A 17,183-nucleotide genomic window follows, 5' to 3' on the forward strand; every position below is an offset into this window, starting at 1 on the left:
TGCCCTGCTCGTTCACTTCTCGCCTTTGGAAAGGTGGGAAAACGTCACTGCAAGCCCCCGGGTGCTGAGCTAGTGCCCACCTCAACCCCCAGCTTGGGAGAAAAGCCTGCACAGACCTGGGGCTAGATTGGGAGGGGTCTTAGATAAGTACCTGGTGGCCTTTGATGCTAGGAGACTTCTAAAGTGAGGGGGCGGAAAAGACGGATGGAGAGGCCTTCGCAGGTTGGGTTCCCTGGGAGGGAATAGTAGGCAGGTGGATTCTTAGGGCCTGTGCTTAGCTTTAACATCTGTGGGCCGAGGGAGGCAAGCAGGAGGCAGGGGTGGGGCCCGGCGCTGGCACGGTCTCAGCCAGCCCCCTGTGGAGCTCTGAGGCTGGGCTGGCCTTCAGAGTCAGCCCAAGTTGGGGCAAGGGGACAGGGCTTTGTGCCCCCATGTTGGCCAGTAATTCTGTCTGCGGGGAGCGGGCCCAGGAAAGGGGTGTCAGCCAAGGCAGTTCCCTGTGAGGGCTGATGGCTGAGAGCTGTCGGTCAACAACCTTCCCTGCGGCTGGGGTAATAGATGCATCTATCCTGAAGGGGGCATCTGGACGGTGCAGCCCAGTTCCCATGACAGCTGGAAAGAGGACAGTGCTAGCATCGTTGGGGGAAAGTGAGATGGGGGTGGAAGACAGAGAACTATGCTGTCACCGTGTCACCAACTTGCTATCCCTGAAACCCAAGGGGGCTGCAGAATAACCTGCACCTACACTGGCGCGGGCCATCCTCCCCTTGCCTCTTCTCTGCCCTGCTGCTCACCACGTAACCCAGTGGGGAGCGTCCCCAGTGGGAAACGTCCCCAGTGGGGAGCGTCCCCAGTGGGCACTGGCTGCAAAGGCCATCTGGGTTATCCACCCCAGGTGTTAGTGTAGGGAGGGGTCCTAATCCAAGCAGGATGGCAGGAATAATGAATTTGGAATTAGGGGCATGAAAACCAAAGACTTTAGGGATGCAAAGGACTTAGAGACCATCTTACTTAGAGACCAGTTAAGACACAAAGGGTGTGGTTGAATGAGGTCTGGGGTGCCATGAAACCCATGTTTGAGCCCTACTCGCTGTGACTAGCCGTGAGAACTTAGGTCTCGGTTCCCTCAGGTCTCGGTTCCCTCATCTGTATAATGGGATCACAACAGTCCTTCCTCATGCAGTTGAGATGATAGCATATAATACAGACTCCGTAAGTCTCGGGGCTTTGTGCTTGTGACCTTGGGCAGCCCGCCCAGCTTCATGATGCCACTTGGGGTCTAACTTCAGGATGAAAGTGTAGAACACTGACTGGCTCTGCTCCTCAAACAAGCCAGCTCTCAACATGGTAGAGGCTCAGAGTCAGGGCCAATTTTCTCACCGCTATCCCTCTGTTCAATAAAGGATGCAATTCAAGATTTAATACTAGTCTCCCCTCTCCATAGAACTCAGGTAAATGGTGTTCATTTTGAATATTAAAAAAAAAAAAAAAGGCTGGGGCGGGGAGTTCCCTGGTGGCCTAGTGATTAGCACTCCGCACTTTCACTGCCGGAGCCTGGGTTCAGTCCCTGGTCGGGGAACTGAGATTCCGCAAGCAGCGTGGCGTGGCCATAAAAAGAAAAAGAGGCTGAGGGGTGGGGGGCGGGAGGACAGCTGTAGACACTTCCCTCGAGTCGGTCCAAGTATAAAAACATGATTATCTGAGACACTCCCGTCCCCCGCTTACAGCTGAGACCACAGAAGCCCAGAGAGGTCAGGAGAGTGTCCGAAGGTTGCACAGATTAGGAAGGCTGATCTGGGAGGAGGGCTCTGGGCTTCGGACTCCCAGTCTGGGCTTTTCCCCTTCAAGTCGCATTTGGTTGGCTTGTTCCGTTGGAGTTGCAGAGAGACATTTGATGGCTGCAGTTTATTCAAGGTGCCAAGACCGCCTTATCTTAGTTTGAGCTCCCCAAGGGCAGACCCGGAGAGAGAGATTTGGGTGAGAGTCGCTGCCCCGGAAGGTGATCCCAGAGAGCACGGTGAGGGAGGGGGAAGGGAGACAGAGAAGGGAAGAAAACCAATCAGCTTTTGTTAAAAAGGTCACTGCCATGGGCAATTGGCACCCCTTCCTCCTGTGGACCCTCTGGGAGGTCACGTGGCACACACCTCAGAATTGTCCCCCGAAGGCCTGAGGATGCCACTCTTGTCCCTCTCTTGCTCTTGGGCTCCTGTCGGCTCTCCAGCATGCCCAGCTGGCCTCACCCAAGGATCACGCCTGCCTCCTGTCTGCTCGCTCTGGGCATAAGAAGACCTGGGGGATGGGGTTGGGGAGGAGGTGCAGGAGCTGCTTCCTCTAGAGCACCCCGTGGCTGGCCAGGGCTCTCACCACCCACACCGTGGCCACCACAGGCCCTTCTCAGGACCACTGAGGGCAGCTCGGAGCTCTCCTCCTCCCCCTCTCCCCAACCCCCTGACCCCCCACCCGGTGGGTAGGTAGTGCCATTGTGACATGTTGGGAGGCCTTGGTGGGACCCAACTTGGTAAGAACATGTTCTGCCTGTGATAAGCCCCAGTGTGACGCCCCCTGCCCAGCAGTGACTGGCACCAGGAGGCCAGAGGACCACCTTCAAGACCCCAGATGGGCACAGAGTGCTTTTTTTTTTTTTTTTTTTTTTTTTTTGCCACACCACTCGGCTTGTGGGATCTTAGTTCCCTGACCAGGGATCGAATCCTGGTTCATGGCAGTGAAATCACCGGGTCCTAACCGCTGGACCGCCAGGGAATTCCGGGGCACAGAGTGCTTTTAACGAATGCATGAGCTGGTCTGAATCTTAGCAGCCTGGGCTCCAACAAGCAGGTGTGTGTGTGTGGGGCGTTTGTTCTTGGGGAAGTACACCCTGCATTTCCCCCTAGCTAGGAGTCCATGTGTCGGGTTCTAGGAAGCACTAGAGCAGTGGTCCCCAGCAGTTTGGCACCAGGGACCGGTTTCGTGGAAGACGGTTCTTCCACGGGGTGGAGCTGGTGGTGGTTCAGGCGGTGACGCGAGCGGTGCGGAGCGGAAGATGAGGCTTCGCTCGCTTGCCTGCCGCTCACCTCCTGCTGTGTGGTATGGCCCGTGGTCCCGGGGTCGGGGACCCCTGCAGTAGAGGACGCGGAGGGTGGGCTGGAGCCTGTTCCACAGGGTCAGTGTCACTGGACCTAGGAAATTGCCGACGGGCCAAATGATCGGACCCGGTTCAAGAGACCTACTTTTGGAGTTGATCAGATAAACGGGCTTGAGGACAAACCACAGTAGGTTTCAAGTTAGGATAAACTTTCAAAGGTTTAAAAATGCCTTCCATTAACTTATTTTGAATGTGTAGTACATCCCATCACTAGAAATAAAGACGTGTAAAATTGTTTTAGTGAGGGGTCTCCCCATCCCCACATCCACCGAGGCCCCCCCTTCCCTCCCCACCACTTTTTTTTAAAAATTATTATTTATTATTTATTTATCTATTCATGGCTGTGTTGGGTCTTCATTTCTGTGCGAGGGCTTTCTCTAGTTGTGGCAAGCGGGGGCCACTCTTCATCACGGTGTGCGGGCCTCTCACTGTCGCGGCCTCTCTTGTTGCGGAGCACAGGCTCCAGAAGCGCAGGCTCAGTAGTTGTGGCTCACGGGCCCAGCCGCTCCACGGCACGTGGGATCTTCCCAGACCAGGGCTCGAACCCGTGTCCCCTGCATCGGCAGGCAGATTCTCAACCACTGCGCCACCAGGGAAGCCCCCTCCTCACCACTTTTGTGGTGTCTGGTTCTTGGGTACCCTTTCTCTGTTTATGTATGTGCAAGCAAATCTTATTTTCTTTATAATTCAAAGATAAAATAGCATAGGCTCTGTTATCACCCGTCTTTCAGTTTGTTTGTGGTTTTTCACCGAACAGTCTCTTCTCAAGATCCTTCTGTCCCAGTCCCTAGCAAGCATCCTCATTTCTTTGCTCTTTGCAGCTGCGCAGTGGCTCCTGTGCGCACACAGCAGAAGTCATTTAACCATCCCCTGGGGGCGGACATTTGGGTCGTTTCAAATCTTGCTCTTACAAAAGACGCTACAAAGAGTAACCTCGGCTTTACATCATTTTGCACGTGTGCAAGTCTATCTTTAAGATAAATTCCCAGAAGTGAAGTTACTGGGCCAAAAGGTATACACATTTCTCATTTTGATGGATACTGCCAAATGGCGCTCCTTAGGGGTTGTACCAACGGATGCCCCCTCCAGCGATGTGCAGGAATCCACGTTCGGGAGGGCCTGGGTTCCACAGATCAGAGCAGAGACCTATGAGATGAAAATAACACTCCTGGGGAATTCCCTGGCGGTCCAGTGATTAGGACTCGGCGCTTTCATTGTCGTGGGCGGGGGTTCGATCCCTGGTTGGGGAACTAAGATCTTGCAAGCCATGTGGTGCAGCAAAAAAACCCCAAAAAACAAAAAACGAAAAACACCTAAACCACTCCTGGACGAGTCTGAGTGGAAAAGATGGATTGAACTGAGCTTAGATCCCCGAGGCCCTCAGGAAATGGGGAAAGATGGATGGGGAAGAGGCCTGAGACCGTAGAGAAGGAATGTGAATCCACCTTATCTTATGGAGCAAAGTGTCAGATCAGATATGTTAGCGTGGGGTTTTCTAGTATAAATGAGCTGTCTAATGGGGATCCTTTTTAGATTCTGTCTGGATCCAAGCATCCCAGGGTTGAGGGGCTGAGCTGCAGCTGCCGGGGCTGAGAAGGGGGAACACGGGGTGGGGGGAGGGGATGGGGCCAAGAGCAGGAGAGCAGGAAGGGTCTGGCGAGACCTGGCTGCATCCCTGGAGCCTAGAATACTGCCTGGGGCATGGGGGGTGCTCGGGGAAATATCAGAAACACAAACACAGCAAAGAGCCAGGACATCATGAAATTCATCCCCAGAAGCCTGAGAATCCACCTGTTGGTCCCATGACCAAGTATGACTAGGACAGAATGTCAGTGGGGGTGAGAGTGGACCCGTCTGTGGTCTTTTTTTTTTTTTTAATCAATCAATTAATTATTTTTTGGCTGCATTGGGTCTTCGTTGCTGCGCATGGGCTTTTCTCTAGTTGCGGAGACCGGGGGCTACTCTTTGTTGCGGTGCACAGGCTTCTCATTGCGGTGGCTTCTCTTGTTGTGGAGCATGGGCGCTAGGCACGTGGGCTTCAGTAGTTGTGGCACACATGCTTAGTTGCTCTGAAGCATGTGGAATCTTCCCAGACCAGGGCTTGAACCTGTGTCCCCTGCATTGGCAGGCGGATTCTTAACCACTGAGCCACCAGGGAAGTCCCCCATCTGTGGTCTTAACCATGGCCTCTCTCAAATCAGATCCACTCTTTTGTCTTATCCTAGTTGTTCCCTTTTAAAAAAATTATCTTGAGGGAATTCCCTGGAGGTCCAGTGGTTAGGACTCCATGCTTTCACTGCTGAGGGCACAGGTTCGATCCCTTGTCGGGGAACTAAGATCCCACAAGCTGCGCAGTGCGGTCAAAAAAAAGAATTATTTTGAATTCATCACTCAGTCAGCAAATATCTATTGAGCACCTCCAATGTGCCAGGCCCTGCGCTTGCTGCTGGGGCTTCAACAGTTAAATGATCACAGTCTCTGCCTTAGTGGATCTGACACAAACACTCCCACTAAGGCATCATCTCCAGCTGTGCCCAGTGCCATAAAGGAAAGGAGGGCCACCCCATGAGAGGGTGGTCAGGGAGGGCTTCACAGGGAACTGATGTGTAAGCTGACACCTGCAGGATGCTAGGAGTTAGCAGGTCAAGAAAAAGGGAACAGCAAGCAAAGGGAACAGTGTGTGCAAAGGCCTGGAGGTGGGGAAGAACTTGGGTATTTGTGGAGGTGGGCGAAGGCCAGGGAGGTGGGAGCTCAGGGTAAGAGGGATTAAGGTGAGACAGGGAAGGTCCATGGGGACCAGAGCACGCAGGGCCTTGAAGCCACACCAAAGATATAATGTCTTATTCCAAGTGCAATTGCAGAGCATTAATGAAAGGTTTGAAGCAAAGGAGGGTTGTGATCGAATTTATGTTTTAAAAAGATTGCGCAGCTAGATAGGGTATAAGTGACATTGGGAAGATCTGGGGCATTGGGTAGGAAGAGCTCACCTCACCCTTCCTTGAGCCTAATATCTTGTATTTATGTGACAAATTACAAATTGGGGGATGATGTGACAAGAGTTCCTAAAGCCATCTTGTTCTGGGCACCCGGAAGTCAGTCCGCCTCAGCAGGGAGGCCCAGCTCCAGCGCTCAGGCCGGTATCTCCAGCGGACAGCCTGGAACCCAGCAGAAGCAGGCGCTATGGGAACTTTTCCAACGTGCACGCCGAGGAGCACAGGACTGGAATAGGTTCACCAGCAGAAGAGGAATGGGGATCAAGCTGAACTGAGTCAAAGTGAAACAGATCACTTTGCGGCAGGAGTTCTCAGAGCCTTTGATTGGGAACTGTGCCTTGTGAACCTCGAAGAAGGGCCTAGAAGGTAGCCTGTTCCGTACTTACTTTGAAACTTTTTCATTCAACATTTTGCTACCAAAACCCATTCTGAGAAATGCTGCTCTAGATATTTCCTGGCTGCCTTTCTAGGGTAGGTTTGCCAATGGCATGTCAGCTCCCTCTCTCAACCTCTCCTTGGGGAATGGAAAACCATCCTCTTTCAATCACCAATGGGGAAACGGATCAGCTTGGTGTCCTGCACCCAGAGTACTGAGGGGCTCCCAAGGGTTAGTCTGCATCAACCAGCTCGCCACAGGACAGCCTGGTAGATTGTGGGGTGTCAGCTTCTCTCACCACTCTTGCCCATGTCTCACGGTCATTACCGCCCTGCCTGCCCTACTTAGGAAGTCACCAACAGCGGGCACCTCCCCTTAATCTTTTTCCTTTTCTCCTTATCTCTACTTGGCTTTGGGGAAAATAAGAAGTTACTCCCTCAACCAAGAACTCAGGTGCTCCCTTCTATGAGGAGGCAACGGGCCTGGCATTTCTGGTCCCCAACTCCTTATATGATGCTCCCAGCTGGCCCAGCCGAGGCCCATTCATCTTCCCGGCTCTGTTACAGAGAGTGTGCTGCCACTGGCACTGTGTTTGGTGCTGTCCAAATGCATGTGGTCATTTCTGTCCCCCTGCCCTGGCATTCTGACCCCAGTGATGTAAAGGGGAACACTGACAAAGAGATGCAACCCCATAAAGCATTTTCCAGGAGGTTATGATGTATTCTACGTTATTGGTGTGACAGGGAACAGGGCCAAGATTCCACCTCCACAATCCCAGAGGAAGAACAATCAGGAGAATTATCTACATCGAAGAGCAAACAGGGACAGAAACTAGGGCGGGATCTTCCTGGGAAGTGGCCGGAAAGACTCGGGCTCAGGCCGCGGGAGCCAGGCCGACCTGGTTGTTGGCCCTGTCAAAGACGGTGTAGTACTGGCGGATGAAGACGTCACCCAGGATCCAGAGCTCTCCGGAGGCGGTGGGGATGTTCATGCCCTGGAATCCGCTGGAGCAGCTTCCCTGGCTCTGGAGGAAAGGAGAATAAAACTGGAGCTGGGACACAGACCCAGCAGTGACAGGCGCTGGGGCGTGAACATCCAGGGTCATGGTCCCCTGCCAGGCACGTGCAAGGAGGAGCTTCCTGGCTCGTGCCTGGGGACTTGGCTCTTCCTGGCCTGGGATCTGCCTGTATAAGGGGCTTACTGCACTCTTGGTTTCCAGGGATTACCAGACATTATCCAGTGTTTCTGGCAGATGCATACGCCCTGACGTCAGCATCGCAGCTAAGGGCTTTAGGGAGAACTCAGCTGCCGGGAAGGATTTTGGAAGCCCTGGTGACGCAGCCTTTTCTCATTATTCTGATCCTGACCAGTGGCAAATGGGATCAGCTGTTAGTCCTTTTCATTCACTAAGTCACTGGGCCAGCAACCTTGGCTGTGTATTAGAATCACCTATGGAGCTTTGACCCCCCCCCCTGTGCCCCACCTCCCACCATGGCTCAGGCCCCACTCCCTCCTAATTAATCAGCATCCCTGGGGGAGGGGCCTGGGCCTCCCTACTTCTTGCTGAATAACATCTACCCACCGGGCAAAACTAGTTTTCCATCCGGCATTGTAATCGAAGGCAGAATTTTCCTGTGGCTCATCTGACTAAAGGTTTTTATTTGGTAGAGGCAATAGGAGCATCATAAGCCCTTACCCTATGGAAGCTGTGATTTCTATTTGCCCAACCCTTCGTAGCTTTGATGTGGACAATCTCGCGTGATTACCCTAACCACACCCTGAGCGTGGGGAAAGCTCTAGCTTTTAGACGAGGAAACTGAGGCTAAGGAAGGTTGTAACTTGCTCAATATCTACGGGCTAGTAATTGAGACCCAGAGCTTGGACTCTGGTGTCCAACTAAAAATCCTCTTTTCACGTCATCAGCCCTTGCCTTGCTTTTTTCCCCCTGGGGGTGTTGCATCCCAATTCTCATTCATGCCTTTATTTTTGAAGTGTTCTTTTTCTCCAGAGGCTGTCCAGAGCAGATGTTAGCTCCAGCTTGTGGAAGTGCACTTGCCCTTGTGCCAAGGGGGAGTATGTGGCCACATGCTCTGCGGGCACATCTAGGTGGAAGGCTCAGAGCCCCCTTACCTGCAGGATGTAGGCCGTGGGGGGAACAGGGTACTGGATGCCGTTGATTGTGAAGACGATGTCGGGCAGGCTGTTGATGCTGGAGCAGCTGATCGCCATCTGGAAAGAGTGAGGATTAGAAAGGCTTTCATCCCTCCTGTGTGGCAGATCCACCATCTGGGTCTAGAACAGGGCAGTCAGGGCTGGACTTACACTGCCATAGGAAGTCTCACTGGCTCCAATGTAGCTCTGGATGTTGGCAATGGCATTGGCTGGGCCGGACAGCAGAGAGGTACCGGTGTCAACGATGGCCTGGCAGCCATTGCTGCAAGCGATGGGCTTTCCACCCATGGTGATGCTGAGGATGAGATGCAAGTCAGGGTCCCCTGAGCCCCCAGGGGGTACATCTCCCAAGGAGGAACCAGGCGACCCTGGAGGGTCCCTCTTCCCCATCCTTTGGCCGATGCATAAAATTTCAGCTTCTCTCATTCACACACTCATTCATTCTATGCATTCATGTGTTCTACAAATATTTACTGAGTGCCTACTCTGTGTTAGGCACAGGAGATGCAAAGCCAGACAAGATGGGTGCACGGTTTCTGGCTGCAGGGAGCTTCCACTCTAGCTGGAAAGATAAGTTATGATCGAGGAGGAGCAGGGAACAGGAACACAAGCCGGGGTGAGGGTGGGTGGTGTGGAGCAACCAGGGAAGGCTTCTCAGGGAAGCAGACGCCCAGAGGTTGCTAGGGAGGTGAGGAGTTGGAGGAGGACATCACAGGTAGAGGGGACAGAGGGTGGGGAGTGATGGAGACACTGGAGTGATGGCCAGGTAAGTCCAGCCCTGACTGCCCTGTTCTAGACCCAAGGGGAGCAGGGGCGGGAGTTCGAGGAACTGACGGGGTGTTAGCATGGCTGGGGCAGACGTAGGGTGACCAGTGTGTCCCAGTTTGCCTAGGACTGTCTTGGTTTTAGTACTCAAAGACTGGCATCCCTGGAAACTGCTCACTCCTGGGCAAACCTGGGCAATGGGTCACCCTAGCAGGCCAGCTGGGGGCAGAACAGCCAGAGGATGAGGCTGCCTGGGGGCAGACAGGCTTTGAAGGGGAAAGTGGGAGGAAATGGTTTGAAACAACTTCTCTGCCGTTTTGCCCTGATCCTAGACCAAAAGTGACAGGCCCCCTAAATGCCGAGATGTATGACAGGGGGGGTCCTCCCCTCTCCCCAGGGATGCTGGTAGATTGTCCTGCCTCCTTGCTCAGAAGGGAAGTGGCTGTCTCATCCTTGCAGAGTGTCTGGGGGTTCCTGACAGCGCTCTTCCTCCTGTGACGTGCCCTTGTCAGGGTCTCTCTGGCTCGGCCAACCTCTGCCTTCTCCTCCTGGAGCACGTTTCCCTGTGCTGCCTGTTCCAGGGGGATCCTGGAATTCTTAGTTAACTATGAGTCTGTAAAGAAATGGGGTCTGGGGCCCATGCCAGGATATTGCCCATCCATGGTGACCTCACCTGTCCACGGTGATCTGCCAATAACCCTCAACAGAAATAGGCACCCAGTTCAGGGTTCCCTTGTAGTAAGAAGAATCGATGCCACCGAACTGCACCACGCTGCCGCTCTCATCATCTCTATGGAAAGTGGAGGGGAAAAGGCAGGAATTCATTTGTTCATTCATTCATTCACTCATTCAACTGAACATATAAACTGTGGGCATTCTAAGAGCTCCTCTTGATCGGACTCTTGCCGGTGCCAGGAGCCACGCAGAGTGTGTGACCCACAGGGCTTCCTGTAATCCTTACACCAAGATCCATGCCATAGTCACTATTGTTATTATTATTTCTATTTTACAGTGAGGAAACTGAGGCTCAGAGAGGTGAGGCAATGTGCCCAAGGTCACACAGCCAGGGAGTCTCAAAACCAAGATTAGAACCCAGGTCTTTCTGGTTCTGAAGTGTTGTGTGGTTTCCACCAAATGCTCTCTCTCATTGCTGTGGGGACCTCAAGAGAAATGAATGAATGACAGTGTCTGCTCTTAAGGCCTTGACAGTGTAGTTCATGGTTTGCCAACGTCTGGAGGTGTTTTTGATTGTCATGATTGGGTGGGGGTCAGGGGAGCCCCTGGTGTCTAGTAGGTAGAGGCCGGGGAGGCTACCAGACATCCCAGGACAGCCCCCAACAGCAAGGAATCATCTGGTCCAAAAATGTCAATAGTGCTGAGATTGAGAAACTCTGTTCTAGTCGGCCCCATGTGAAATATCTAAGTGCCCATAAAAGCAGATTATGTTTAAGAGCTGAAACTTGAATATTAAGTGGCCAAGAGGAAAAAAGGATAAAAGGGCCCTCCTGCTGTAAACTGCAGGAGTTCTGGTTACTGGAATATTCATTGTCTAAATCTCTGCAGTTTTCGGTTAGATAGGGAAACAAATGTAGATGACAATAAGAAATTAATCACTGAAGAACTGGACACGGACAGAACGTGACCCCAACTCACCCAACCCCACCCTGTCTTCCCTGTAAACATCTGACAGCATCTGTGTCACAATGAGATGATAGCAGAACAGTCAATAACTAAAGGGAAGCACATCGATGGTGACAAATCGCTTCAAAAGAGAAGGATGTGAATGTCAGAGGAAAGTTGAGTGTCTTGGGAAAGTCGAGGACACACCCTCAGATATTCTGGCATAAACTTCTACTCAGCCAAAATCAAGACTTTGTAATTCCTTTTTCTTAGAATTAACTCATAGTCACACCTGGAACCTAGATTTTGTTAACTAATGAAAGAAACTTGCTTTCATCATTTAAAAGTTTCACTGTTCAAGATGTAAGTCCCAATCAAATCTTCTTTTCATTTTTTGCTATGGACTTTTGGCCCCAATTTTAAGTGGATTCACTTTATTTTTTTTATTTTTATTTTTTTAAGTGGATTCACTTTAAATGGTGGTCTTCAGGAGAGCAAATGGCTAATGATATTTGACTTGTGTAAGGCAAGGTGACAAAGACTCTCGCTAGTAAAATAAGACGAATGAAGGTGGTTCATCAGAGAGGAATTTGGCACCATTCTCTCCAAAGATATACCTTAGAGAGCCTTAGACATTGACCTTTCCAATCCCCGGCTTGCCAAGACTCTCTCCAGCCCACCCAGCCTTCGACAGCCCCCTGCTGGACCAGGTGACCGCAACTTCCTTGCCTAACTTACTTGCTCAGGTAGACGGAGAAGAGGTCTTGGGAAACCAGACCCTGGTTCCACATGTTGTCAAAAACAGGGGTGGCCCCGGAGGAGGAGATGCTGGGGTAGGCCAGACCCAGGATGCCATCGAAGGGAGCGTAGTACAGGAAGGAGCCGGGCTCTGTCTCACTCAGGCCAAAGATCTGGTTGGTGTCGGAGATGCCTCCAACCTGGGTGGGGAAACCAAGATGTTCATAATCAGCTTGTGCTGGCTGAGCACTGCGGGGTGCCAGCCCCGGGCCCAGAGCATCCCTGGTTCATTTCGTGTAGGACTTGGCTTCCGGGGCATCAGGCTGGAAGGAGAGGAGAGGGATTATCCCTGGGAACGCCTGTTATTCCACTGGAAGTAACAGTCGAGGCTGATCTCCAGATGGGCACCGTCTGCAACTTGGTGTGAGAATTTGCTGCGGAACAGATGGTCACCGTGTGTTTGTGTTTCTGAAGATCGGATGCAAAGCAGACCCCAGGCAAATCAGAGCCCTTGACCCCTGCTGTGCCCTGGAAAATGGGGGTGCTTGTGGAGATTTTGTGACTCGAGGGGGGCTGTGGGTTGGGGGGAGGAGGAAGAAGAGGAGGTGCTAAAAGAGAACTGAGGCATTTTCTCCCTTCTCGCTGCCCCCTCCATAGCATTCAACTTGGGTGACTCTGAGGTTGGCTTCTGGCTCCAGGCACCCACCCCCTTACCACTGCTGCTCCTCTGCTAGAAATGTCTGTGGTGTCTCTGCCACTTTCCGCATGCCCCAATCAGGTTACTTTTGGGATCACCGAGACCCGTATTGCTTGAATGACCTGGTTCTGGGGCGTGTGCGGTCCCTGGAAGCTGGCCCCAGGGCCGGGCAGGACGAGGTGGCTGGCCAGCGGGGGCTCACCTGGACTGTGTCGTATCCAAGGATGCCTGTCATGCTGCCGGTGCCATAGGCGACGGAGAGCGTCTTGCTGGTGCCCTGGAAGGTGGAGGACTCCTGAGGGTTGAAGCGGTGGTGGTTGCCTGTGAGGGCAAGAAGAGGCATTGTCAAACTTCAAAAGCTGAGCCAGAGTCATGGGATGGGGGCGTCTTCCTGGGTGGGTGCCTTGGTTCTGGGCGGGGCTTTGGAGGAGAAAGCTAACTTATCTGGCTAACCATCTCACTGACTGAAGGCCCTCCTGAGGACCCCCCAGGTTAACGCCGAGTGGAGCAGGCCCACAGCTGCCCGTGGTGATGTGCAGCTTCACACTCTCTCTGCCATTGGACTGAAATTTCTGAGGGCTGGAACCACGTGTGATTCCCCCCTTCATCTCCCAGGGCACCTAAGCCTAGTGCTTGGCACATAGTAAGTGCTCAGTGAATGCCTGTTGAGTGGATCCCTGAGTGACTCCAGCAGGCTTGAAATCGGACCTATTTGAGGCCCCTGAGTGTTCAGGGCTCCTAGGTGACTTGGTGCTGGGGGCCCAGAGAGGGTAGGGGGGCACTCACTGCAGGCATAACTGGAGCAGTAGATGGAGGGCACCCACAGGTTGGAGGAGCCGGTGTCAAAGATGACGGTGAAGTCCTGGGCGGGGGTTCCGATGCCAATGGTGCCGAAGTACTCCATCTGCCAGGGTGGGGACGGCATAGCTCAGTGACTGGGGACCCCACAGCCTGGCCTCCCCGGGGACTGTCTCTGGGTCATCTCGGCCACCTCCCGCCTTTCCCTTCACTGCCTCCTTGCCTTTGTCTCTCTCTCCAGTGTATCCATCCTTTAAGGCCCAGCCTGGTCTCCCCTCCTCCTTGAAGTCTTCCCCTATTGCTCTCCTGTCACCCACTGACTCTTCTCTCCCAAGCCTCGTTAACACCCAATAATAATCTGCTGTCCCCTCTTGCCTTGAGTGTCTTAGTCTTGCCATCCTAGAGAATGTACACTCTCGGACAGGAGTGGAACCTTACAGCACCCAGCCGAGTAAATGCTTAAGCGCTTTTTCATTAAGTTGTTGAAGGGGAGATAAACAAGTCACCCACCTAAAGGTGGAGACCCCTTGAGATATCTTATTCCTAAATCTGGGTGCGTATAATGGGTTTCAAGAAAGGGTGTCCTCAGGCTTTTTATTCTTAGTGGCAGCAGTTTCTCCCTTGCTAACTCTGTCCCAGCCACGCTGATGTGGCTCTTCTTTGATGACCAGCTCATTCCCATCCCAGGGCCTTTGCACTTGCTATTCCTTGTGCTAGGAAAATGTTCATTCTAGATTTTCTCATCAATCCTTCTGTGCTCTAGTCAAATGTCACCTGCACCAATAGGCCCTCCCTGACTACTGTATTTAAATTCGCCCCTGCCCCATTCTTCTTCTTCCCCTTACTCTAATTAATTAATTTTTCTTGTGGCACTTGTCATTACCTGGAATTATCTTACATTCTTATTTGTTTGTCTCTTATTTGTCTTCCCCTCTAGAATATAAGCTCCAGGATCTTTGCTCAGTCACCATTGTTTCCCCAGCTCCTGGCAGAGAGCCTCTGACACAGGGTAGGCACTTCATAAATATTTGTTAAGTGAACAAAGGGGCTAACTTTATCAAGCTTTGAACAAGCTCTTACCAAGGGCCAGGCTCTGTGCTAAGCACTCCACAAACAAACAAAATAACCCCAAACCTACATTATTGCATGAATTACTTGAAACGAGCCTCTGATGGTAGATAGTAATGGTTCTGTCTTACAGACGAGGAAGCTGAGTCTCACTCAGAGAATTTAAATGACTTGCCCAAGGTCCCATGGCTCGGGAGCTTTAGACCCTAGATTTGCTCCAGGTCTGGCAAATTTCACAGGCTAAGCTCTTAACGAGAGGCCGCGTTGCTTCCTAACCTTGGCCTTCACACAGGGGACACACTATCTACTGAAGGGATTTGCGTCCCAAACAGAAGAGTCAAAGTGATCTTCCTGAAATTCCCTAGTTAAAATGATGCGGTGGCAATTAGGATGGAGACCCTTATCCCAGACTCTGGTCTGGCTCCACCCACTGACCCCCGCAGACCTCGCTTTGAAAATGGACACGGGCTTCCTTTCCTCAAATACACTCTGCTCCCCAGTGTCACAGGGTCTAGTGCAAGTCGTCCCACTCTCTGGGACCCTCTCCTGTCCTCTTGGAACCCCCGCTGTCTCTTCATTGCTCCGGAGAGGTGCCCCTGCCCACCACCTGCAACACACTCAGTGTGTCACATTCACTGCGTGGCCTCAGCCTGGTTGTACTCGTTATGCTTTGTGAGGCTCTCCTACTAGACTGGGGGCTCCCTGAGGCTCATTCACTGCTGCTTCTCTGGGCCCAGCACAGTGCCTGACACATAGAAGGGGCTCCATCCATGTAAGCACTGGATGAATGAATGAATGAATGAATGAGAACGACAACTCTGACTGTGAGTTTTCCTGCCCTCCTTGTGCCTCTGAGATCCAGGGAGCAGATCCCTGGGTTACTGCTGCCTGGGGGCTTGGAGCGCTGGCCCATCTTCCCAGACCTCTGGCACCCCCTTCTCTCCACTGGGCCAAGTCCTTGGAGCGGGCCCACTGCCTGCCCACGCACTCACATCTAGGTAGTTCTGAAGGGGCTCGTCGGACATCAAGGTGGTGGCCTCCGAGGGAAAGTACTTGCTGCCTATGTTGTATTGGTGATTCTGCAGAAAGTCCTTCAGCTTGCCATTCTCGATCAGGTTCTGCCTCAAGGACTTCTTTCTGGTGAGCGAGACCCTGTGGCGGAGCATTTGCAAACAGATGGTTTGGAGGAAGAAGAGTAATTAGCCAAGGGGCCTGCTCATGGGGTGCCGTGGAAGGCCTGGAAGGAAAAGAAAGCTGGCTCAAGAGCGGAAGAAGGAAGTCAGAGGGGAGTTGCTCCCATTTTGGGCACAGTAATGCAGAGAGGGTACGTGGTTGCCCAAAGTCACCCGGCCCAGTGCTGGAGCTGCGGACCCAGCCCGGGCTGGACTGAAGGGTCTGGGCTGTTAGCCACGTCTGCCGTGTTGTGTCCCCAAATGAGCAGAGAAAGGAGGCTTGGGACGGTTGAAGAGAGAGGAGGAAGGGAAGAGGAGAAATACAGGAGGAAAGAAAGGCAGTGGGAAGGGCAGCAAAGAGAAATAGCCCCTGGGAAGCTGCTCTTCGTGCAGCGCGTCCCCCAGACTCACTTGTAGGTGGTGCACTCGGAGAGCGCCATCAAGGAAAGAAGGAGCAGCCACTTCATGGTTCTTCCTGGCTCCCAAGACTCCAGAGAAGGGAAGATGGGAAGGGGTACAGCAGCAGGAAGGAGCCGCTCCTTATATACAGCCCAAGTCCTCAGGCATGGCCTTATCAGCCGCTAAACGTCACTCTTTACCCTCACCCCAAACAGAAAGTTTCCTGATAAGATTGTCCCTGCCCTGAGCCATGTTCTGGGAAGTTTCCAGTTGAGTAGCTTTCCACTGTAACCACATCCTGGGTTGGGATGGCCCTGCAGAAAGCAAGCGGCGAAGTGGCGGCTTATTTCTTAAATAATAGAATGCATCCAAACTTGACAAGTTGAATATTTTGACGAAATTGGTCCAAAGTACACTTAACATTGAACAGATGTCAAAGGAGCTCCAGGCACCCTGATTTGTCCTGATGGGACAGACAGCTGGGATCCTTGGAGAGCAGCAGTCCTTTCAGTGATAGGCCGTGTCCCTGGAGCTGCTTTCCTCAAGCACATTCATAGGTCCGTAGTTTGGGACTCAGGACACATTTTCCCCATGGAAATGTCATTATATGGGGTTGCTGGATGTCTAACTAGCTTATGGGCCTTATTTTGCTCTTGCTTCTTGTGGCTGTTGGGCTGAGTCTTAGGAAAGTGGTGTGTACAGTACACAGGAAGGGAATGGAGTGGAAGAATGCTTCCTTTCCTGGAGGAAGCAAACTTGAAACAGGCCGAGTTCGTCTTTGGAATCTGTGCCCCTCACTTTCTGCGCCCCCTTTCTTCCTACTGCTCCTCTCCTACCCTCTCAGTTACTCAAAGCCTCCACCTTTGAGACCCCATCTGGGTCTGACTCCCAGGTGCTCCGTGCTTAAAACTTGGCTGAATCAGCTGCAGTGAGCAAAGCAATCTGGGAAAATTCATACTAGGGTGTGAATGACTTAGAAAAGTTCTCTCTCTCTCTTTTTTTTTTTTTTTTGGCTGTGCCATGTGGCATGTGGGATCTTAGTTCCCTGACCAGGGATCGAACCCATCCCCCCTGCTTTCCAACCCAATGGATTCTTCCCTTTGTGGGGTTTATTCAGTGGACAAAGTGGAATGAGAACTTCTATTCAGGAATTGTGGCAGAGGGGGGCATGCAGGAGGGAGGTTGCCAGTAGGCGGCGAGACCTGTCTGCAGATTTTGTTCTGAGATCGTATTCCCTGGGCCA

The 17,183-nt window shown here is 52.4% G+C and overlaps 1 protein-coding gene across 1 annotated transcript; it reads right to left on the minus strand.

The window, feature by feature from the left end:
* Positions 1 to 7,207: 7,207 nt before the first annotated feature.
* On the minus strand, positions 7,208 to 16,447 carry LOC309606094 (pepsin A-like). Its single transcript, XM_082342682.1, has 9 exons — positions 15,953 to 16,447; positions 15,362 to 15,521; positions 13,290 to 13,407; positions 12,706 to 12,824; positions 11,807 to 12,006; positions 10,122 to 10,238; positions 8,834 to 8,978; positions 8,642 to 8,740; positions 7,208 to 7,535 (listed from the first exon to the last, which is right to left on the minus strand). The coding sequence occupies exons 1-9, from the start codon at positions 16,006 to 16,008 to the stop codon at positions 7,386 to 7,388; spliced, it is 1,164 nt and encodes a 387-aa protein (XP_082198808.1). The 5' UTR covers positions 16,009 to 16,447; the 3' UTR covers positions 7,208 to 7,385.
* Positions 16,448 to 17,183: the final 736 nt, after the last annotated feature.

The sequence above is a fragment of the Balaenoptera borealis genome, assembly GCF_965194805.1.
Source record: "Balaenoptera borealis genome assembly, chromosome: 11".
Taxonomy (NCBI): Eukaryota; Metazoa; Chordata; class Mammalia; order Artiodactyla; family Balaenopteridae; genus Balaenoptera; species Balaenoptera borealis.

Excerpts from the sequence above, each read along its gene's own strand:
- LOC309606094 (XM_082342682.1), bottom strand. The coding sequence starts at position 16,008 with ATGAAGTGGCTGCTCCTTCTTTCCTTGATGGCGCTCTCCGAGTGCACC. Across the intron at positions 13,408-15,361 it reads CCCTTCAGAACTACCTAGAT|ATGGAGTACTTCGGCACCAT; the intron begins GTGAGTGCGTGG and ends CCACCCTGGCAG. Across the intron at positions 12,825-13,289 it reads CTGCTCCAGTTATGCCTGCA|GCAACCACCACCGCTTCAAC; the intron begins GTGAGTGCCCCC and ends TTGCCCTCACAG.